Genomic DNA, 24,291 nt, shown 5'->3' on the forward strand with positions numbered 1-24,291 from the left:
ATGAAAAGTACCTTTAAATTGAGTTCAAAGTAGCAGAAACGTTCAATTTTTACCAAAGTTCAAAAGTAAACAAATCATGTTAAGCGTCCAATGCACGTCAGCTGGTGAGTCTGATATTCTTTCACAAGTGTGCCGATATTATTTATACCATTTCTACACTAATGCAGTAGTCTGCATAACAGTAAATCTTCTATTTTTTTGTGAGAATAAAAATTCAAAGTGGAAAGCAAAAGAATGTAAGAGGGATGTGGGGACGTGACAAATGAACAGAGGAATGTTATTTTAGTGCCAGGAATGTCTTTCTTGTTTATTCTGGACCCTATTTGGAAATTGACATTTTTTTTAAATTTGTGTAAAATTGGCAAAATTGCTAAATTCTGACCACTGTATTGGATAGTTGAAATCGGTAAATGGGTGGTTTCTTGTACTGATTCGATAGAAAAAATGAAGTTCTAGCGAAAAGTTATGATTTTTGTTGATTAGTACACTGGAATTGGCTGAAAATAGGGCTCAAAGTGGGCGCAATCGCCGATGCGTAAACATCGTCGAGACTGCTAACTTCGTGAGAGCATAATTCCGCAAGTTTTCCATCAAATTTCATACTTTTGGTGTCATTATGATCGGGAAAGGATTCTCTATCTTTTCATAAGGATTTTTTTTTTTTTTTTTTTTTTTTTTTAAATTTGGGTGACCCTGAGAACAAGTCTGGGAGAGGGCCTGGGGGCCCTGAAAGGGTTAATAAGGCTACTTCTCATGCAGAAGTGGTAAAGATATTTGTTAAATGGTTTTTGTCTTTCTCCATGGGGAAGTGGAACAGAATTCTTCCTCTGTAAGCCATGCGTGTCATAAGAGGCGACTAAAATGCCTGGAGCAAGGGGTTAGTAACCCCTTCTCCTGTGTATATTACTAAATGTAAAAGGAGAAACTTTCATTTTTCCTTTTGGGCCACCCCGCCTCGGTGGGATACGGCCAAGTGTTGAAAGAAAGAAAGAAAGTTTTTGTTCTAAAGTAGCAAGCACTTTATCATGTTAGTAATTATTAAAGTGGAGTAGTGGTCAGTTTTCCTGGCAGTACATATATCTCCTTTTTATCAGGAGCTGCTTATGTTGGTCACAATTTCTTCTATAATATAGATTCTTGTGGTTGTAGTAACCAAGGATATTAGCAGACAGGAGTACATATTATTTACTATTTGGGAAGCTGGAGACTTGTTAGTATGTGGGATTCTTTATAAAGCTTCAATTGTAATAAAATTCTAGTGTTGATATTAGTTGTGCAAATATATAATCACCATATGAATCTCTAGTGTTAATGATTTTTTTACATTGCATCTCATTTGTATAGTAAGTTGCATTTCTACCTTTCATCTTATTAGGGATGGCTATGTACTCAGGTTTGTTAAATACTAATATGTCCCTGAATTCTCCATGGGGAAGTGGAACAGAATTCTTCCTCCTAAGCCATGCGTGTCGTAAGAGGAGACTAAAATACCGGGAGCAAGGGGCTAGTAACCCCTTCTCCTGTATATATTACTAAATTTAAAAGGAGAAACTTTCGTTTTTCCTTTTGGGCCACCCTGCCTTGGTGGGATACGGCTGGTACGTTGAAAGAAGATGTCCCTGAATGTTAATTATCATGTGAAAAATGAGAAAATTGTCCTATTAAAGTGGGGGGAAAAATTGTAAAGCACTTTGTTGCATGGAAGGATAGTATTTAAGAATAGCAGAACATTAATGAGTGGGCACTCGTTGACATGAGTTCTAGTGTATTGTATAGATTATTCCTAGAAAATGATGTATAAAAGAGTCTGCATTTCTCAGCTTTCCTTGTTATGTATAGAATTGTGTCTTAAATATGAAGCTTAATAAAAATCAGTGCAGTGTACTTGTATAAAAAAGTCACTGAGCATTTTAAAAGAATTAGCATCTGAAGTGAGCTACATAACCTAGTTTAATCCCTGTACTGTTCAGGTGGCTAAACTAACCTTACATCAATTTGACCCTTCCTCTGCAGGTACAGTACTTGACTGAAGATGAGCTAATCACTAACAGCACCAGCTATGATTCCATCACCATCTCGCGTCTTCGTCCCCACCGTAACTACACATTCACTGTTCTCACACGTGCTGGTAGCCTGGACCATATCATCATGAGGCAGTCTAAACCTGTGTCAGCCACATTTACCACTAGGGAGAGTACTCCTGGAAAGGTTAGAAACACTATACCTCAGTCTATTGTATAAATTGTGTGTCTTATAGCTATAGATTACTACTGATTACTACAACATTAATGGTAATTTTGTAGTATGACACTTTGTGATTCAATGTGTAAATTGTTCTTTTTATTGGTATGCAGCACTTTCTGACCCTTATGGGTTTAGCACTCAATTTGATTATCATAATAACAATAATTAGATAAAGAAAAATTGAATATCACATTGGGCTTACGAAGGATGAGGTTAACCATAGAATTGATGAAGGAAAAAAGGTGAGTGGTGCTTTGAGGTATCTGTGGTGACAAATAACGTTATCCATGGAGGCAAAGAAGGGAATGTACGAGAGTATAGTGGTACCAACACTCTTATATGGGTGTGAAACATGGGTTGTGAGTGCTGCAGTGAAGAGGAGGCTGAGGCACTGGAGATGTCCTTTCTCAGGGCATTGTGTGGTGTAAATATTATGCAGAGAATTTGTAGTGTGGAAATTAGGAGGTGTGAGTTACTAAAAGTCAGAGGGCTGAGGAGCAGTTGTTGAGGTAGTTTGGTCATTTAGAGAGAATTGAACAAAGTAGAATGACTTTCAGAGCTTATAAATCTGTAGGAAAGGTTGGAGGGAGGGGGTAATGGAGGTTTTGTGGGCAAGAGGCTTGGATTTCTAGCAAGTGTGCATGAGTGTGTTAGGAGTGAATGGAGACGAATGGTTTTGGGGACCTGACGAGCTGTTGGAGTGTGAGCATGGTAATATTTTGTGAAGGGATTCAAGAAAACCAGTTAGCCAGACTTGAGTCCTGTGGGTGGAAAGTACAATGCCTGCACTTTAAAGGAGGGGTTTGGGATATTGGCTGTTGGGAGGGAAATCTAAACTGTTGTATCTGAGCACCACTGCAAAGATAGTGATTATATATGAATAATGGTGAAAGTGTTGAATGATGATGAAAGTTTTTTTCTTTCTTTTTGGGTTTTTCTTTCTTCTTGGGTGACCTTGCCTTTGTGGGAAATGGCCGATGTGTTTAAAAAAAAAATTAATAATTATCTTGTCACACTGTATTTCTATTGTAACTAAATACGTAACTTGCTGTATCTTCACCATCTCTATTCAGTCACTCCACAAAACTAAAGATCATTGACTCAGTTTGAAATAATATGTAATTCTTTTGTAACTGTCTATTTGCCATTAGCTACCTTTCTTATTGTAGTTAACTGCATAAAAAGTCCTACTTAATAGTCTGTCTAGTTCTAAAGTAACATTTAAGCTGTATGATTAGTTGCTGAAATGCAGTACATAATTAGTGGCTTTATTTTGGGCCTACTAATGTTTATTACATGTAAACCACATTATTTGTACCACTTAAAGAAATAAATATCGTATTGTATCATTGGTGCAAGTGCAGTACTGGTAAATGATTAGAACTTTTGTTTTCTTTTACCATGAATTTGCAGTTGTTTCTTTATTTACCTTGTTTGTACATTTGTTATTAGAATTTACCTTCACTTTCTAATAAAGTTTTCTGTCTAGGTGGCCCAGTTTTCCCCAGATAGAATCAAACCAAGCTTGATTACCTTCAAATGGTCATTACCTCTAGATGAGCAAAATGGAATTCTTTTAGGGTTTACCATAAAATATGGAATCAAGGTAAGATTGAAAATTTGTGTACAGTAATTTTTTATAAAAATTATAGTCATAACCAGTTTCATTTGTTTTTGTTTTAATATAATTATTCCCACTTATTTTGACATTATTAGCAATTTTTATGTTCACTTGAATAACACTTTAATATATGTACTAATTTTTTCTGTTATCATTTTAGGGTTCCTCATCTACTATTGCCCGGCACTTTAGGCCTGATGAACTGGAGGGGACTATTACAAATCTTATTCCTGGACAAGTTTATGTTTTTGAAATTGAAGCTAGAACGAAAATTGGTTCTGGTCGTGTCAAGTACTGGGAGCAGACCATGCCAATATGGGGTAAGTTGTGTTTATGCAGAATAAGAATATTTTTTAACCTTGTTGAGAAACAAGAAAACATGAAATTTATGACATAAAAATAATTCTGGGGAAAAGTTTTGATTTTAACCCTTTGAGGGTCCAAGCCATAGATCTACGCCTTGTCCACAGGGTCTAAGCCATAGTTCTACGCCATGAGCTCAGCTCACTCAGATAAGCTGTGGGCAGTAAATTTGGGCCTAGATATAAGAGAATGGATCTACGTATGTGGTAAGTTTGCACCACATAAAGTAAATCCTGTAGCACGCAGTGCATAATGAGAAAAAAAAACTGCGACAGTGTTTTTGGATTAAAACACCGAATTTGCGGTGTATTTTTGTATGGTTTTTACACTTGTATTTATGGTTTCTTGGTCTCATTTGGTAGAATGGAAGATATATTACAGAAATAGAGATGATTTTGATTAGTTTTAGTACTGAAAATAGCTTGAAATTGAGCTCAAATTAGCGAAAATGTTCGATTTTTGCTGATGTTCATAGTAAATAAATGACGTCACGCATCCAGTACACATCAACTAGTAGGTTGTATATGCTCATGAATGTGCTGATATTATTTATAAAGTTATACAGTATTGCATAACAGTAAATCTTCTATTTTTTTGGTGTGAATAAAAATTCTTTATGTAAATAAAAAATCAAAATGGAATTCATCTGTAAAGCCTGGAAATATATCTAATAAACAGAGGAAATGTTATTTTATGCCAGGAATTCCTGCACAGTTTATTCTGGACCCTATTTTAAAATTGGAATATTTGGAATTTTGTGTGAAATTGGTCAAATTACCAATTTCTGATCACTTAATTGGGTAGTTGAAATAGTTGATAGGGCAGTTTCTTGTGCTAAGTCGATAAAATAGAAATAATACTAGCAAAATAGCTAAGAATTTGTTCTACTGGAATAATGTAATTGGCCTAAAATAGGAGTCAAAGTGGGCAAAATCGCTGATGCGTAAATGTCGCTGATGCAGTAAAATTCGCGAGTGTAATTTCATCAGTTTTCCATCAAATTTCATACCTTTTGTTTTATTACCTTCAGAAAAGAATTCTCTTCCGTTTTATAAGAAAAAAATAATTTTTTTTTTAAATTCTTGGATTCTGTGGACAAGGCATAGATCTATGGCTTGGACCCTCAAAGGGTTAATAATAAATGAATTTACAACTAGTCCATAAATTGAAGATGAAACTTTGGTGACATCAGGGTGTGTTCTGTATTGTTATGAAGGTGTAAATAAGAGACAAAAGTAAAACAGAAGTCATTTAAGGTGAAGACAGATTAGAAGACAGCCAAAGTTAGGTCAGAAGTGGTTAGGAAATGGCCAAAGTCAATGTAGGTTGGAAGGGTTCTGAAGATTAGAGCATTTGACACTGTTTTGAGAAGCATGCATAAATAGATACAATGTTGTGTATAAGGGCCAGTTCAGCAGGATGGCATCTGTAGAGGTCGGAAAACAGATATGTACAGTAGGGCCCTGCTTTTCGGTGTTTTGCCTAATGGCATTCCGCTAATACGGCAATCTCAAATTATGACCAAAACTTTCTACATGGCAAGTGGTCTTCCAAATACGGCACGGCCACCCGGTTTGTTTACATTCTCCATGAGCACATCTCTCTAGTATGTAATAATAATCACTCTTGGGAACATTAAATGTCTAATTTTATGTCAATATAGACATTTTCATTAATTCATTTATGATATTTTCTTCAAAATTATATAAGAAACACGTTACATAGCATATAAACATGCCGTTTATATGCTATGGACATGTGGTTGCCAGGCGGAGGGAAAACATTACCTAATACCAATAATAATCACTCTTGGGCACATTAAATGTCTTATTTTACATTAATATAGACTTTTTTTTTTTTTTTTTTTTTTTTTTTTTTTTTTTTCAACAAGTCGGCCGTCTCCCACCGAGGCAGGGTGACCCAAAAAAGAAAGAAAATCCCCAAAAAGAAAATACTTTCATCATCATTCAACACTTTCACCACACTCGCACATTATCACTGTTTTTGCAGAGGTGCTCAGAATACAACAGTCTAGAAGCATAAACATATAAAGATACACAACATATCCCTCCAAACTGCCAATATCCCAAACCCCTCCTTTAAAGTGCAGGCATTGTACTTCCCATTTCCAGGACTCAAGTCCGACTATATGAAAATAACCGGTTTCCCTGAATCCCTTCACTAAATATTACCCTGCTCACACTCCAACAGATCGTCAGGTCCCAAGTACCATTCGTCTCCATTCACTCCTATCTAACACGCTCACGCACGCTTGCTGGAAGTCCAAGCCCCTTACCCACAAAACCTCCTTTACCCCCTCTCTCCAACCCTTTCGAGGACGACCCCTACCCCGCCTTCCTTCCCCTATAGATTTATATGCTTTCCATGTCATTCTACTGTGATCCATTCTCTCTAAATGACCAAACCACCTCAACAACCCCTCTTCTGCCCTCTGACTAATACTTTTATTAACTCCACACCTTCTCCTAATTTCCACACTCCGAATTTTCTGCATAATATTTACACCACACATTGCCCTTAAACAGGACATCTCCGCTGCCTCCAACCGTCTCCTCGCTGCTGCATTTACCACCCAAGCTTCACACCCATATAAGAGTGTTGGTACTACTATACTTTCATACATTCCCTTCTTTGCCTCCATAGATAACGTTTTTTGACTCCACATATACCTCAACGCACCACTCACCTTTTTTCCCTCATCAATTCTATGATTAACCTCATCCTTCATAAATCCATCCGCCGACACGTCAACTCCCAAGTATCTGAAAACATTCACTTCTTCCATACTCCTCCTCCCCAATTTGATATCCAATTTTTCTTTATCTAAATCATTTGACACCCTCATCACCTTACTCTTTTCTATGTTCACTTTCAACTTTCTACCTTTACACACATTCCCAAACTCATCCACTAACCTTTGCAATTTTTCTTTAGAATCTCCCATAAGCACAGTATCATCAGCAAAAAGTAACTGTGTCAATTCCCATTTTGAATTTGATTCCCCATAATTTAATCCCACCCCTCTCCCAAACACCCTAGCATTTACTTCCTTTACAACCCCATCTATAAATATATTAAACAACCATGGTGACATTACACATCCCTGTCTAAGACCTACTTTTACCGGGAAGTAGTCTCCCTCTCTTCTACACACCCTAACCTGAGCCTCACTATCCTCATAAAAACTCTTTACAGCATTTAATAACTTACCACCTATTCCATATACTTGCAACATCTGCCACATTGCTCCTCTATCCACTCTATCATATGCCTTTTCTAAATCCATAAATGCAATAAAAACTTCCCTATCTTTATCTAAATACTGTTCACATATATGCTTCAATGTAAACACCTGATCTACACATCCCCTACCCACTCTAAAACCTCCTTGCTCATCCGCAATCCTACATTCTGTCTTACCTCTAATTCTTTCAATTATAACCCTACCGTACACTTTTCCTGGTATACTCAGTAAGCTTATTCCTCTATAATTTTTACAGTCTCTTTTGTCCCCTTTCCCTTTATATAAAGGGACTATACATGCTCTCTGCCAATCCCTAGGTACCTTCCCCTCTTTCATACATTTATTAAACAAAAGTACCAACCACTCCAACACTATATCCCCCCCTGCTTTTAACATTTCTGTCATGATCCCATCAGTTCCAGCTGCTTTACCCCCTTTCATTTTACGTAATGCCTCACGTACCTCCCCCACACTTACATTCTGCTCTTCTTCACTCCTAAAAGATGGTATACCTCCCTGACCAGTGCATGAAATTACTGCCTCTGTTTCTTCCTTAACATTTAAAAGTTCCTCAAAATATTCTCGCCATCTACCCAATACCTCCATCTCCCCATCTACTAACTCCCCTACTCTGTTTTTAACTGACAAATCCATATTTTCCCTAGGCTTTCTTAACTTGTTTAACTCACTCCAAAATTTTTTCTTATTTTCATTAAAATTTCTTGACAGTGCCTCTCCCACTCTATCATCTGCTCTCCTTTTGCACTCTCTCACCACTCTCTTTACCTTTCTTTTACTCTCCATATACTCTGCTCTTCTTATAACACTTCTGCTTTGTAAAAACCTCTCATAAGCTACCTTTTTCTCTTTTATCACACCCTTTACTTCATCATTCCACCAATCACTCCTCTTTCCTCCTGCCCCCACCCTCCTATAACCACAAACTTCTGCCCCACATTCTAATACTGCATTTTTAAAACTATTCCAACCCTCTTCAACCCCCCCACTACTCATCTTTGCACTAGCCCACCTTTCTGCCAATAGTCGCTTATATCTCACCCGAACTTCCTCCTCCCTTAGTTTATACACTTTCACTTCCCTCTTACTTGTTGTTGCCACCTTCCTCTTTTCCCATCTACCTCTTACTCTAACTGTAGCTACAACTAAATAATGATCCGATATATCAGTTGCCCCTCTATAAACATGTACATCCTGGAGCCTACCCATCAACCTTTTATCCACCAATACATAATCTAATAAACTACTTTCATTACGTGCTACATCATACCTTGTATATTTATTTATCCTCTTTTTCATAAAATATGTATTACTTATTACCAAATTTCTTTCTACACATAGCTCAATTAAAGGCTCCCCATTTACATTTACCCCTGGCACCCCAAATTTACCTACTACTCCCTCCATAACATTTTTACCCACTTTAGCATTAAAATCCCCAACCACCATTACTCTCACACTTGATTCAAAACTCCCCACGCATTCACTCAACATTTCCCAAAATCTCTCTCTCTCCTCTACACTTCTCTCTTCTCCAGGTGCATACACGCTTATTATAACCCACTTTTCACATCCAATCTTTATTTTACTCCACATAATCCTTGAATTAATACATTTATAGTCCCTCTTTTCCTGCCATAGCTTATCCTTCAACATTATTGCTACTCCTTCTTTAGCTCTAACTCTATTTGAAACCCCTGACCTAATCCCATTTATTCCTCTCCACTGAAACTCTCCCACCCCCTTCAGCTTTGTTTCACTTAAAGCCAGGACATCCAGCTTCTTCTCATTCATAACATCCACAATCATCTCTTTCTTATCATCTGCACAACATCCACGCACATTCAGACTTCCCACTTTGACAATTTTCTTCTTCTTATTCTTTTTAGTAATCTTTACAGGAAAAGGGGTTACTAGCCCATTGTTCCCGGCATTTTAGTTGACTTTTACAACACGCATGGCTTACGGAGGAAAGATTCTTATTCCACTTCCCCATGGATATAAAAGGAAAATTAATAAGACCAAGAACTATTAAGATAAAATCAAAGAAAACTCAGATGAGTGTGTATAAATAAATGTGTACATGTATGTGTAGTGTGACCTAAGTGTAAGTAGAAGTAGCAAGACATGCCTGTAATCTTGCATATTTATGAGACAGACAAAAGACATCAGCAATCCTACCATCATGTAAAACAATCACAGGCTTCGTTTTACACTCACTTGGCAGGACGGTAGTACCTCCCTGGGTGGTTGCTGTCTACCAACCTACTACCTATAAAATATAGGTATAGACATTTTCATTTATCCATCTAGTATTATATTTTCTTCAAAATTATGTAAGAAACACATTGCACAACAGTTGTGAGTGTGGGGGAAGTTCGTGAGGCAGTAGGTAAAATGAAAGGGGGTAAGGCAGCCGGGATTGATGGGATAAAGATAGAAATGTTAAAAGCAGGTGGGGATATAGTTTTGGAGTGGTTGGTGCAGTTATTTAATAAATGCATGGAAGAGGGTAAGGTACCTAGGGATTGGCAGAGAGCATGCATAGTTCCTTTGTATAAAGGCAAAGGGGACAAAAGAGAGTGCAAAAATTATAGGGGGATAAGTCTGTTGAGTATACCTGGTAAAGTGTATGGAAGAGTTATTATTGAAAGAATTAAGAGTAAGACGGAGAATAGGATAGCAGATGAACAAGGAGGCTTTAGGAAAGGTAGGGGGTGTGTGGACCAGGTGTTTACAGTGAAACATATAAGTGAACAGTATTTAGATAAGGCTAAAGAGGTCTTTGTGGCATTTATGGATTTGGAAAAGGCGTATGACAGGGTGGATAGGGGGGGCAGTGTGGCAGATGTTGCAGGTGTATGGTGTAGGAGGTAGGTTACTGAAAGCAGTGAAGAGTTTTTACGAGGATAGTGAGGCTCAAGTTAGAGTATGTAGGAAAGAGGGAAATTTTTTCCCAGTAAAAGTAGGCCTTAGACAAGGATGTGTGATGTCACTGTGGTTGTTTAATATATTTATAGATGGGGTTGTAAGAGAAGTAAATGTGAGGGTCTTGGCAAGAGGCGTGGAGTTAAAAGATAAAGAATCACACACAAAGTGGGAGTTGTCTGTGTGGTGCACTCCCTATGCCCGAAGTGATAGGCCGTAGTGGGATGCCAGGTTTGTGTGTCTTAGGAAGGCCATACAGGCGTGCTGGTTTCGGTTGACCTGGTAAAAGTTTAAGTAGTTTTTTGCCTTGTTCTGATTTTCGTAAGATGCTACGAGCCTTTTGAAGGAAAGTCTGGCAAAAAACTACTTAAACTTTTACCAGGTCAACCGAAACCAGCACGCCTGTATGGCCTTCCTAAGACACACAAACTTGGCATCCCACTACGGCCTATCACTTCGTGCATAGGGAGTGCACCACACAGACTAGCCGGCCACCTTGCCAAATACCTTTCAGCGCTTCTGGGCACTATCAGTCAAGCCCACCTCAAACACTCAGGTGACCTTCTCTCCCGAATTTCCAACCTGAATGTCAAAAACAAAAGCATGGCTTCCTTCGATGTCACAGCCCTCTTTACCAACGTTCCTACTGACGCTGCAATCAACATTCTGAGACAGAGGCTCACTGAAAACCACGACCTCCCTTTACCTCTTCTAGATTTCATCAATCTAGTGGAACTGTGTGTTAATTTCAACTTCTTCAAGTATCAGGACAACTGTTACAAACAATGCTTTGGGATGGCAATGGGCAGCCCGCTCAGTGCTGTGCTTGCCAACCTCTTCATGGAAAACTTGGAGACAGAGAAATTCAGCACCCTCATTCCCAACACCGTTACCTGGCTAAGATACGTTGATGATATATTGGTTTTCTATCCGAGACGTCTCAATATCCAGGCCCTTCTCAACAAGATCAATGCAGTTGAACCATCAATAAAGTTTACACTTGAACTCGAAAATGATGGCAAACTTCCTTTCCTCGACGTTCTACTGTGCAGATCTCCCGACAGTGACAAACTTCTCTTCAAAGTGTATAGAAAACCTACCAACAAGGACGATCTTATACACTTTTATTCACACCAAGATACCCGCACTAAGAGAGGAGTCCTCATTGGCTTCTTCTTGAGAGCTCTTCGCATCTCCAGCCCTTGTTTTCTAGAAGAAGAATGCACTTACATAACACAAGCCTTTACACGCCTTCAGTTCCCATCTTTCTTCATCCGAGATTGCAGACTCAAGGCACAAGCTATCCTCAACAAACCGCCCATGGAACAGCCCCCTAAACAGTTCATAGTACTTCCATGTGGCGATGTTGCCACGAATACTCGCCGGGCACTTGGTATGAGTAACATCAACGTTTCCACCATAAACACATCCTCTATCAAAGACCTCACTACTAAACGCAGCCCCACACCTCTAACTTCTACAGCAGGCGTCTACACTATCCCCTGTGGGTTCTGTCCCAAGAAATATGTAGGCGAGACAGGCAGAGATCTTGCAGTCCGCCTGAATGAGCATCGAAATGCCTCTAACAGAGACGATGTAAGGTACGCCTGTGTCCTCCACAGAGACTCCACGGGGCATTTGATGAACTGGAACGAGGCACAACTCGTTCTCACCGAACCAGACCTCAGACGCCGACGGTGCCTAGAAGCCTCACTAATCACCGTCACCGACACTATAGAACGCAACACTGGAAACTACAAAATTTCAAAAACATTGGCATACATGATACTTAAGCAGCACCAACCCAACAACACAGGAGTCACGTGATCTCATCGTCTACCCTCGCCTCGCATGGGCCAGTAGGCCTTCTACAGTGTTCCTCCATTCTTATGTTCTTATGACATTCCTCAGGTCACGTGCGTCACATCTCACTCTCCGCCTATATATATAATGTCTTTCTACCTCTGTATGTTAGAAGTGATCAAGGTTCCAGGACCGAAACGTTTTCTAATAAATATGTTATAGTGTTTGCTTACGTGTCTTTCTAAACCAACTTGTCGGTATTTATTACCAAGGTTTATACCAGTTTTCATTATCCATGTCTGCTGAAACGATCTTTAGAGAACTTATATTGCATTACGTTGCTTTGTATTGTAACTTAATAAACAAGTACCACTCATCTTTTTATATGTAGACAATCACAATTTTTATTTTTTTAATTCATGAATTATCTTGTAACTTGTATCTTTTTTTTAAGTTACTATTAATACCAGGTATTAAAGCCTTAAAAATAAAAATAAAAATACCGGTATGTAGATTTTTAAGACTAGACTAAGTTTTGCCCAAAATGCTGTACTTCTTATGGGCCTTCAGATTATTGTATACTGTTGAATGTACAGTAATTTTGAAGTAAAGAATGGCATTGTATTGTATTTATTCTTAATAAATTAAACTTAATATACTCTAGTACTAACAATATTTTTAAATGAACTTGCTACCCAACTCCAGGAATCAAGTCCAGTTAGCTGGATTTGATTTCTGGAGGTGGGAAGTAGTGCTTGCAATAGGAGGGGTGATGTTGCAGTTCATAAAGTAATCTGAATTGATGTGTCTGCAAACTTTGGACAAGACAGCTATTGAATGAATGTTAGTGACTGTGTTTCCTTTTTTTGGGTCACCAGGAGATGGCTGGTGTGTTCATGAAAGTATTAGAGGTAAAATATTGATTATGTGCTCAGTATGGCAGTGCAGGACCAGTAATGTGGATGATTTAGTGATTAAGGATCAGATCTGATGTAATCCTAAATGTTTAGTTTAATATGTTTATTATGCACCCCATACCCATCCTGTGGGCGGTAGTCAAAAGATTACAGAGGTACATAATTGGTCCAGGGACTGGACTCCAAAGTTTTGATAGCTGAGCAAGTTACAGAGGTAATGAATTCACAATTTACAATGATATATCTGATATAAAGTTTAAAGCTAATTATTCTACTTTACTATTTTTTTAACACTGGCCATTTCCCACTGAAGCAGGGTGACCCAAAAAAGAAACACTTTTACCATCATTCACCATCCATCTCAGTCTTGCTAGAGGCATGCTGTTACTACAGTTTAGATGCCCCTCCAAACTGCAAATATCTCAACCCCTCCTTCAGAGTATAGGTACTGTACTTCCCACCTCCAGAAATCAAGTCCAGCTAACTGGTATTCCTGAATCTCTTCACATATGTTTCCTGGTTTACACTCCAACAGCTCATCAAGTCCCAAAAATTATTTGCCTCCACTCACTCCTATCAGATCTTGTAATAATGAAGAAAAAAATAAAAATCAATTAAAATTTACTAAAAAATTCTGTGACAGTGTTAAATTAAATTTAGTAATTTGTCTAATAATACAGCTTGTTTTACTTCACTATACTTATTGATCTGAAATAATATTGAGTGATAATAGTTTGGAAACTCATTCTGGAGTAGTTGGCAGGATGGCCCAATCAGATAATTTTTTTTTTTACTTTTATCGTTGATCATATGCCAGCCCTGACATTTTGTTAATAATTAAAGCATTTATCTGGCCAATTTTTTTGCCCAAAATTACCAAAATCTGTTAATGACGTTTTTTTTTGTGGTTATAAAAGAATTTAGAAACCTGCTGCATGTCATACACTTGGTCATACCTCAGAAAGATTAACAGTATGCTTCCATACATCACACCTGAAAACTTAAAATATAAAAATTAATTGTATGTGCAGTTTTGTAATATCTGATGATAAATACATGTTTCATGTACAGCTCCACCTGATCCCAGCCATCAAGTTTTCCCTACTGAGGTGTCTCGCACTTCTACAACAATTCGTATCCGATATCGTAAGAACTACTTTTCTAATGAGAATGGACAAGTTATTGAATACAGTATTATTGTAGCTGAGGATGATTCCAAAATCTCAAGAGGATTAGAGATGCCATCTTGGCGAGATGTACAGAGCTATTCTATTTGGCCTCCATACCAGGTCAGTTAAGTTTCCTGTGAGATTGATTATACTGTACAGTATGCCATATGTATATAAAATTTAGTCTGTATGTTGATAACCTTCTTTATCAGAGGAATTCTCTTACTGTTCTTCCACTTCATTTAACTAACTGGAAAATAATTAAATTACATTATAGGTAACAGAACCATACTACCCATTCAACACCACATCTGTAGAGGATTTTGATATTGGTACTGAGGAAAACTGTGAGGTACGGTTTGGCTACTGTAATGGAAGACTTAAGCCAGGAACTACTTATAGGGTAAAGATTCGGGCCTATACAGCTAGGGACAAATTTGCTGATACCTACTTCAGCCACCCTATAACTACTGGTAAGTTTATTTTAAATCAACCACTTATACTTAATTCTTAAACATTGTAGTTCATATAAAATTTTCTCAGGTATTGTATACATCCACAGTTGTGAGTATGAATATCTCTCTTGCTAACATATTCTGCTAATCTTATTTTCATTGTCTGTTTTTAAATTTATCTAAGTGTCATCAGTGGCAGACCTACATTTTGGGACCCTGAAGCTTGAACTATTATAGGGGGGGCCCTTTGCAACCCCTTCTCATATAGTAGACCCAGAACTTTTAAGCAATGTGGACTAAACTCGCTTCTGGGGCCCCTCCAGGATTAGGGGTCCTGAAGCTTAAGCTTCATTAGTTTCATAGTAGATCTGCCCCTGAGTGCCATACATTCTTGATGCTTTCATTTAGAACCTCCTGGATATATGTTTTGTTATAGTTAAAAATAAAATATTTAAATTGCTATTGATTTTCTTGTAGAATTTGAAAGTGGTAATGTGGGTCTGGCTGTGGCTGTTCCGGTGTTGGTGCTTGTTGTAGTGGTTGTGGTGGTTATGGTTATGAGGCGCCGCAGAATTTGTCTTTTCCCAAAAAAGACTATGGATCCTAGTAGGAAAGATGGAGACATGCACTCACTTCCAGATTCTCTTATTGAAACAAGGTAAGAACTGAAAAATAATAATTACTTTGTAGTAAGAATATGGAAGAAAGAATCATTGGTGTAAATAATGCTCTCATTAAATGTACTGTTTGTTTATTTTACATAATGCCTCTTGTTCAGTGGTTTTTAACTTGTAGCCAAAGACTAAATACAAGGTATGAGTCACACAAAAGAGTTGTAGATTAATAATTTTGGAATTGATGCTTATTTCCTTTACAGTGCTTGTTATGGTGTCTGTACAGTATATTAAAGTTATTGATGCTCATAAACACCTTAAAAATAACATCATTTCCAGTAAATAAATTAATAATGATTTTGTTTCTACAGTCGTCCTGTGAAACTGAAGGACTTTGCTGCACATTATAGATTTATGGCAGCTGACTCAGAATATCACTTTTCTGAAGAATACGAAGCACTCAAGCATGTTGGACATGATCTTCAGCGTAATGCTGCTGATTTGCCTGTCAATCGTCCTAAAAACCGGTTTACCAATATTCTTCCTTATGACCACTCTCGTTTCAAACTACAACCCACTGATGATGAAGAGGGCACTGATTATATTAATGCAAATTATGTACCAGTAAGTCTCTGAATTTCATTATGGCTGCTAAGTTATACTGTATATTCCATGCACTTAGTGCATCTACCTCTTAAATATTACTGTATCTTCTTTCTTATGTCTTAATTTTTTTTAACACAAGGACTGTCTCCCAACCTGGGCAGGGTGACTTGAAAAAAGAAAGAAACTCTTTTACCATCATTGCAGAGGTGCCCAGTTATGACAGTTTAGATGTCACTCCAAACAGCCAATATCCCAAACCCCTCTTTTAAAGTGCAGGCATTGTACTTCCCATCTCCAGGCCTCAAGTCTGGCTAACCAGTTTCCCTGAATTCCTTCACAAAATATTACCCTGCTTACACTCCAACAGTTCGTCAGGTCTTAAAAACCATTCATCTCCATTCACTGCTGTGTAACATGCTCACAGATGCCTGCTGCATGTCCAGGCCCCTTGCACACAAAACCTCTCTTTTCCCCTTCTGCCATTGTTTTTCTAGGACAACCCCTACCTCTCCTCCCCTTCACTACAGATTAATATGCCCTCCAAGTCAACCTATCTTGCTCCATCCTTTCGAAATGACCAAACCACTCAATAACCCTTCTTAAGCCCTCTGAACAATAATTTTAGTAACTCCACACCTCCTAATTTCCACATTATGAATTCTCTGCACAATATTTACAAAACACATTGCCCTTAGACACGATATCTCTACTGTCTCCAGCCTTTTACTTGCTGCAGCATTCACAACCCATGCTTCACACCAATATAAGAGTGTTAGTACCACTTTACTCTCATATATTACTTTCTTTGCCTCCATGGATAATGTTTTTTTGTCTCCACAGATATCTCAGTGCACCACCCACCTTTTTACCTATATTAATTCTATGGTTAACCTCGTCCTTCATAAACCCATCTGCTGACAAATCTACTCGCAAATATCTGAATGCGATATCCACTTTTTCTTTACCTAACTCGTTTGATATCCTCATCACCTTACTCTTATCTATGTTCACTTTCAACTTTCTTCCTTTACACACCTTATCAAACTCATCCACTAACCTTTGCAATTTCTCTTGAGAATCTCCCAAAAGCACAGTATCATCAGCAAAAAGTAATTGTGTCAACTCCCATTTTGTATTTTATTCCCCAGACTTTAATCACACCCCTCTCCACAACACCTTAGCATTTACTTCTTTTACAACCCCATCTATAAATATACTAAACAAACATGGTAACATTACACATCCCTGTCTAAGGCCTACTATTACTGGAGAGTAATCTCCCTCTCTCCTACACTCCCTAACCTGAGCCTCACTATCCTCATGAAAACTCTACAGCATTTAATAACTTATTACCTATTCCATACACTTGCAATATCTGCCACATTGCTCCCCTACCCACCCTGTTATATGCCTCTTCTAAATCCATAAATGCAATGAAAACTTCCCTACCTTTATTTAAATATTGTTCACATACATGTATGAAAGAGGGAAAGTACCTAGGGATTGGCAGAGAGCATGTATAGTTCCTTTATATAAAGGGAAGGGGGACAAAAGAGATTGAAAAAATTAAAGAGGAATTAGTTTACTTATACCAGGAAAAGTGTATGGTAGGGTTATTATTGAAAGAATTAGAGGTAAGACAAAATGTAGGATTGTGGATGAGCAAGGAGGTTTTAGAGTGGGTAGGGGATGTGTAGATCAAGTGTTTACATTGAAGCATATATGTGAACAGTATTTAGATAAAGGTAGGGAAGTTTTCATTGCGTTTATGGATTTAGAAAAGGCATATGATAAAGTGGATAGGGGAGCAATGTGGCAGATGCTGCAAGTAGTATATGGAATAGGTAGTAAGTTACTAAATGCTGTAAAGAGTTTTTATTAGGATAGTGAAGCTCAGGTTAGGGTGTGTAGAAGAGAGGGAGACTACTTCCCAGTAAAAGTAGGTCTTAGACAGGGATGTGTAATGTCACCATGGTTGTTTAATATATTTATAGATGGGGTTGTAAAAGAAGTAAATGCTAGGGTGTTCAGGAGAGGGGTGGCATTAAATTATGGGGAATCAAATACAAAATGGGAATTGACACAGTTCCTTTTTGCTGATGATACTGTGCTTATGGGAGATTCTCAAGAAAAATTGCAAAGGTTAGTGGACGAGTTTGGGAGAGTGTATAAAGGTAGAAAGTTGAAAGTGAACATAGAAAAGAGTAATGTGATGAGGGTATCAAATGATTTAGATAAAGAAAAATTGGATATCAAATTGGAGAAGAGGAGTATGGAAGAAGTGAATGTTTTCAGATATTTGGGAGTTGACGTGTCAGTGGATGGATTTATGAAGGATGAGGTTAATCATAGAATTGATGAAGGAAAAAAGGTGACTGGTGCTTTGAGGTATATGTGAATACAAAAAACATTATCTGTGGAGGCAAAGAAGGGAATGTATGAAAGTATAGTGGTACCAACACTCTTATATGGGTGTGAAGCTTGGGTTGTAAATGCTGCAGTGAAGAGACGGCTGGAGGCAGTAGAGCTGGCCTGTCTAAGGGCAATGTGTGGTGTAAATATTATGCAGAAAATTCGGAGTGTGGAAATTAGGAGAAGGTGTGGAGTTAATAAAAGTATTAGTCAGAGGGCTGAAGAGAGGTTGTTGAGGTCGTTTGGTCATTTAGAGAGAATGGATCAAAGTAGAATGACATGGAGAGCATATAAATCTGTAGGAAAAGGAAGGCGGGGTAGGGGTTGTCCTCGAAAAGGTTGGAGGGAGGGGGTAAAGGAGGCTTTGTGGGTGAGGGGCTTGGACTTCCAGCAAGCGTGCATGAGCGTGTTAGATAGGAGTGAATGGAGACGAATGGTATTTGGAACCTGACGAGCTGTCGGAGTGTGAGCAGGGTAATATTTAATGAGGGGATTCATGGGAAACCGGTTATTTTTATATAGCCGAACTTGAGTCCTGGAAATGGGAAATACAATGCCTGCACTTTAAAGGAGGGGTTTGGGATATTGCTAATTTGGAGGGAAATGTTGTGTATCTTTATATGTATATGCTTCTAAACTGTTGCATTCTGAGCACCTCTGCAAAAACAGTGATCATGTGTGAGTGAGGTGAAAGTGTTGAATGATGATGAAAGTATTTTCTTTTTGGGGACTTTCTTTTTGCGTCACCCTGCTTCAGTGGGAGACAGCCGACTTGTTAAAAAAAAAAAAAAAAAAAATATGCTTCAATGTAAACACTTGATCTTCACATCCTCTACTCGTTCTAAAACCTCCTTGTTCATTTGAGAACCTGCTTTCCGTCTTACCTCCGATTCTTTCAATAATAACTCTTCCATACACGTTACCTGGTATACTCAGTAAACTTATTCCCCTATAATTTTTACTGTTTCTTTTGTCCCCCTTCCCTTTATATAAAGGAACTATACATGCTCTTAGTCAATCACTAGGTACCTTCCCCTGTTTCATACATTTATTGAACAAAAGTACCAACCTCTCCAAAACTATATCCCTACCTTCTTTTAACATTTCTGTCATCATCCCATCAGTTCCATCTATTTTACCCCTTGCCTGTATGTTCTTTTAACACTGGCTGTTTCCCACTTATATCATCATTTATATATAATCACAGTCTTTGCAGAGGCACTCAGATACAACAGTTTAGATGTCACTAATAAATTTAAAAATCTGTCTGTTTTCAGGGATATAATTCACCAAGAGAATTTATAGTGACGCAAGGTCCTTTACCATCAACACGCGATGACTTCTGGAGAATGTGCTGGGAAAGCAACTCACGTGCTATAGTCATGCTGACACGATGTATTGAAAAGGTATATTTCTTTTTTACAATAACATTGGGAAATAAAGTAGTCCCATAGCCCATTCACTGTCCAGACCCCCAAAATTAATATTGCTCTCAGTGTCCACTGTTCCAAAAAAAAAAAAAAAAAAAAAATCTGGAATGTTAGACAAACTTTTTCTGAATAAAGAATAAAAGAACAAATAATAAAGATTTTATTTCTTTGCAAAAGTTACAATGTGTAATTATAATTTTGATTTATGTACAAAGAAAGCCACTATCATGCTGGGGCATTTCAGGCAGACTAATCCTAGTACATAATAACTATTTAAGACTTGACAAGATAAGATTGGTTAATTTTTTAATATATCTTTATTTTATCACAATACTAATGTAAGGTAGTCAAGGTTGAGGTTTATAAGAATAATTATTTTGAAGTTGCACATAATAAAAACAATATTTCAATTACTGGTTCAGACGGTAATATTTTATGGATTGTCAGATGTTTTAATAGACTAGAGGTCATCTTTCTTTCAACACACCGGCCGTATCCCACCGAGGTGGGGTGGCCCAAAAGGAAAAACGAAAGTTTCTCCTTTTACATTTAGTAATATATACAGGAGAAGGGGTTACTAGCCCCTTGCTCCTGGCATTTTAGTCGCCTCTTACAACACGCATGGCTTACGGAGGAAGAATTCTGTTCCACTTCCCCATGGAGGTAAGAGGAAATAAACAAGAACAAGAGCTAGTAAGAAAATAGAAGAAAACCCAGAGGGGTGTGTATATATATGCTTGTACATGTATGTTTAGTGTGACCTAAGTGTAAGTAGAAGTAGCAAGACGTACCTGAAGTTTTGCATGTTTATGAGACAGACAAAAGGACACTAGCAATCCTACCATCATGTAAAACAATTACAGGTTTCCGTTTTACACTCACTTGGCAGGACGGTAGTACCTCCCTGGGCGGTTGCTGTCTACCAACCTACTACCTAGGTCTAGAGGTCATATAATATAATACGTATTTGGGAGAGTTGCTTCAAATTGATTAGAAGTTGGTTTGGTTAGTATTGAGAGATGAGATGATTTTTAAGCATAGCCCTAAATTTGTATGTAGTCAGGGGATCCTTTACCTGATCAGGTAGTGAATTTCAAATCTTCGGGCCCTTTATGTTCACTGCATTTTTGCATAGTGTGAGACTGACACGAGAGATGTTGAAGAGTGCTTTGTGCCTTGTATAATGTTCTGTATATATAGTAAGCACAATAATATCAGTGTATATCTTGTATATTTAGTAGGTTCAGGCTTTTGAAAAGTGATGGGGTGTGCTGTTGGCACAGGAGCTGGTAATCATCTGCACAGCAGCTTTTTGTTGGGTTATGGCACGAAAAGTAAAAGAATTTGATGGAAAACTTACGGAACTACTCGGGCACAAAATTAATGTTTTCAGCTTAATTTACACATTGGTGATTCCACCAACTTTAGAGTCCTATTTTAACCTTTTCAGGGTTGGTGCTGTACTAGTACGGCTTGCACATCAGGGTTGGTGCTGTACTAGTACGCATAAATTCTAGTGCCTTCAAATGTAGCGAAAGAAAGCTGGTAGGCCTACATATGAAATAATGGGTCTATGTGGTCAGTGTGTGCAGTATAAAAAAAATCCTGCAGCACACAATGCATAATGAGAAAAAAAAAACTTTGACCGTGTTTTTGGTTTAAAACAGTGACTTTGCAGTGTATTTTCGTATGCTATTTATGGTTGTATTCTAGTTTTCCTGGTCTCATTTTATAGAATGGAAGACATATTACGGAAATTGAGATGATTTTTATTGGTTTCACAATGAAAAGTACCTTGAAATTGAGCTCAAAGTAGCAGAAATGTTCGATTTTTGCCTAAGTTCAAAAGTAAATAAATCAAGCCATGCGTCCAATACACGTCAACTGGTGAGTCTAATATTCTTTCACAAGTGCGCTAATATTATTTATACCATTTCTATGCTGCTGCAGTAGTCTGCATAACAGTAAATCTTCTATTTTTTGTGAGAATAAAAATTCAAAGTAGAATGCAAAAGAAATGTAACAGAGGCCTGGGGATGTGGCTAATGAACAGAAGAAATGTTATTTTAGTGCCAGGAATGTCTGTCTTGTTTATCCTGGACCCTATTTGGAAATTGGCATCTTTTGAAATTTGTGTGAAATTGGCAAAATTGCCAATTTCTGACCACTTTATTGGATAGTTGAAATTGGTAAATGGGTGGTTTCTTGTACTCATTTGATAGAAAAAATGGAGTTCTAGCAAAATAGTTATGATTTTTGTATACTACATTGGAATTGACCGGAAATAGGGCTCAAAGTGGGCAAAATCGCTGATGTGTAAACATCGTTGAGACCACTAACTTCACGAGAGCATAATTCCGTATGTTTTCTAACAAATTTCATACTTTTGATGTCATTATGATCGGGTAAAGATTCTCTATCATTTCATAAGGAAAAATAATTTTTCGAAAAATTTTTGATCCTGAGAACAAGTTTAGGAGAGGGCCTGCCAACCCTGAAAAGGTTAAGCCAATTCCATTGCTCTAGTTGACCAGATTCTTAGCCGTTTCACTAGTATGCCTACCATTTTATCAATAGAGCACAAGAAATTTTCCATTCAGCTATTTCAATTACCCTATAAAGTGCACAGTAATTGGTAATTTGGCCAATTTTACAGAAAATTAAAAAATACCACTTTAAAAATAGTCCAAAATAAGCAGTGTAGACATTCTTGGCACTAAAACATTTCCTCTGTTCATTAATCACATCCCCAGGCCTTTCCTGTATCATACTTGCCTTCCATTTTGAAATCATAATCACACAAAGATAGAAGATTTACTTTCTCTTTCTCTTGGATAATGAAATATAACTAGGAATGATTGCTCATGATTTACAAAGACCCATTAATTGAATCAGACCTATTAAAAATCCATAAAACAGACTGGGGGGTGTAGGGAGGCCTTTTCTGTCCTCAGGAAAATCAGAAAAAATTTAATATTTCCACTACTTCAAGCTCAATTTCAAGCTGTTTCCAGTCTTGAAATCAACCAAAATTATCTTCTGTGTCTTCTGCTTTTTCCATCATGCACTGTGTGGTGCAGTTTTTTTTTTTATACTGTGAACACTCCCTGCACAGACCCATTCTCTCACTTCTAAGTCAAAAATTACCACTCTCAACTTATTTGAGTGAGCCAAGCTCATGATGTAGAACTATGTGAGGGACCCTAGCCTCAGTAACACAGTTCTATGTGATGGCCACTAAAAGGGTTAATATTTGCATGAGAGTTGCAGAAAATGCAGGTTTTCCTTGTTTTATGCAGGTTTGTCTTAGGTCAGAAAAATATAAATACATACACATTTCTAGTATTATAAAAAAATTGGACACTTCCATACGTTAATGTTTCCTTATTGTGCATTTCACTGTTTATCAGGGTCGTGAGAAGTGTGACCATTATTGGCCATATGATACTCAACCTGTGTATTATGGAGACATTCAAGTAACCATCCTTAATGAAAGCCAGTTCCCAGATTGGAATATATCTGAGTTCAGAGTTTGTAAGGTAAGGCTTGAATAAACTCAGTATTCCATGTAATATTTTGCCTTTAAAATGTGTTCCTACCTTCTTATATAATCAACTAGAATGCAGATGATGGCAGATGTGTTTTATTCTTCAGGTTGCCCTGTCTTGGTGTTAAAAAATTCTTCAGTTTATTTTTGCATTATCTGAGCATTACTGATTCCATAACTATTAACTAAAAGTTTCCTATTCTGTTTTAATATTGAAATCTACCAGGATAATGTATAAAAAATTCTGTTTAATAAAAACACATGTACTGTGCCTCATTATACACTCTCTTACACAACTGACTCACTCTTGACCAACTCCATCACACTCAGTTCATCTTGTATTATTTTTAACTGTATAAACTATTGTTGATGTATTTCCTGTTACTGTACACTGATACTTTTAATAAATGTATGAGTGTACCAGAGGTATCCTTTCATCTCAGAGTAACACATGCATGCACACTCACGTGCACGCATGCACACACACACACACACACACACACACACACACACACACACACACACACACACACACACACACACACACACATACACACACACACACACACACACACACACACACACACACACACACACACACACACACAGCGTGGGTCCGTGGACACACAGCGTGGGTCCGTGGGGTGAAGACGTGGGTAACAAGGCTCCGAGATCCTTAGCGTTGTATGGCGTGCAATAACAGTTAGCAGTAATCAGTGGTAGTGGAACGTCAATGAACAATACTATGAGTGATAATTAAAATTATTAGTTAAAGAAAGTGAGAGGAAAGCTGAAATCATAATATTTCAAAGCGCAAACCGTTGGGGGTCTTAGGCGCTGTTGCCACATTGGTAGCGGTAGGCCTGAAGAAGTGATGTCACGACAAGTTGTGTGCCATT

General features: G+C 37.7%; 1 protein-coding gene across 2 annotated transcripts in view; it reads left to right on the top strand.

Moving 5' to 3' along the window:
* LOC128685746 (tyrosine-protein phosphatase 10D-like) overlaps positions 1–24,291 on the top strand; it is a 506,322-nt gene that overhangs the window by 431,970 nt on the left and 50,061 nt on the right. For both annotated transcript variants that reach the window (XM_070087994.1, XM_053772367.2), the window contains exons 18-26: positions 2,014–2,208; positions 3,734–3,850; positions 4,026–4,185; positions 14,231–14,448; positions 14,606–14,801; positions 15,261–15,441; positions 15,769–16,021; positions 19,693–19,821; positions 23,256–23,384. In XM_070087994.1, coding sequence (XP_069944095.1) covers positions 2,014–2,208; positions 3,734–3,850; positions 4,026–4,185; positions 14,231–14,448; positions 14,606–14,801; positions 15,261–15,441; positions 15,769–16,021; positions 19,693–19,821; positions 23,256–23,384 — 1,578 coding nt within the window. The remainder of the gene's footprint in view (positions 1–2,013; positions 2,209–3,733; positions 3,851–4,025; positions 4,186–14,230; positions 14,449–14,605; positions 14,802–15,260; positions 15,442–15,768; positions 16,022–19,692; positions 19,822–23,255; positions 23,385–24,291) is intronic.

The sequence above is a fragment of the Cherax quadricarinatus genome, chromosome 23, assembly GCF_038502225.1.
Source record: "Cherax quadricarinatus isolate ZL_2023a chromosome 23, ASM3850222v1, whole genome shotgun sequence".
NCBI classification, from domain to species: domain Eukaryota; kingdom Metazoa; phylum Arthropoda; class Malacostraca; order Decapoda; family Parastacidae; genus Cherax; species Cherax quadricarinatus.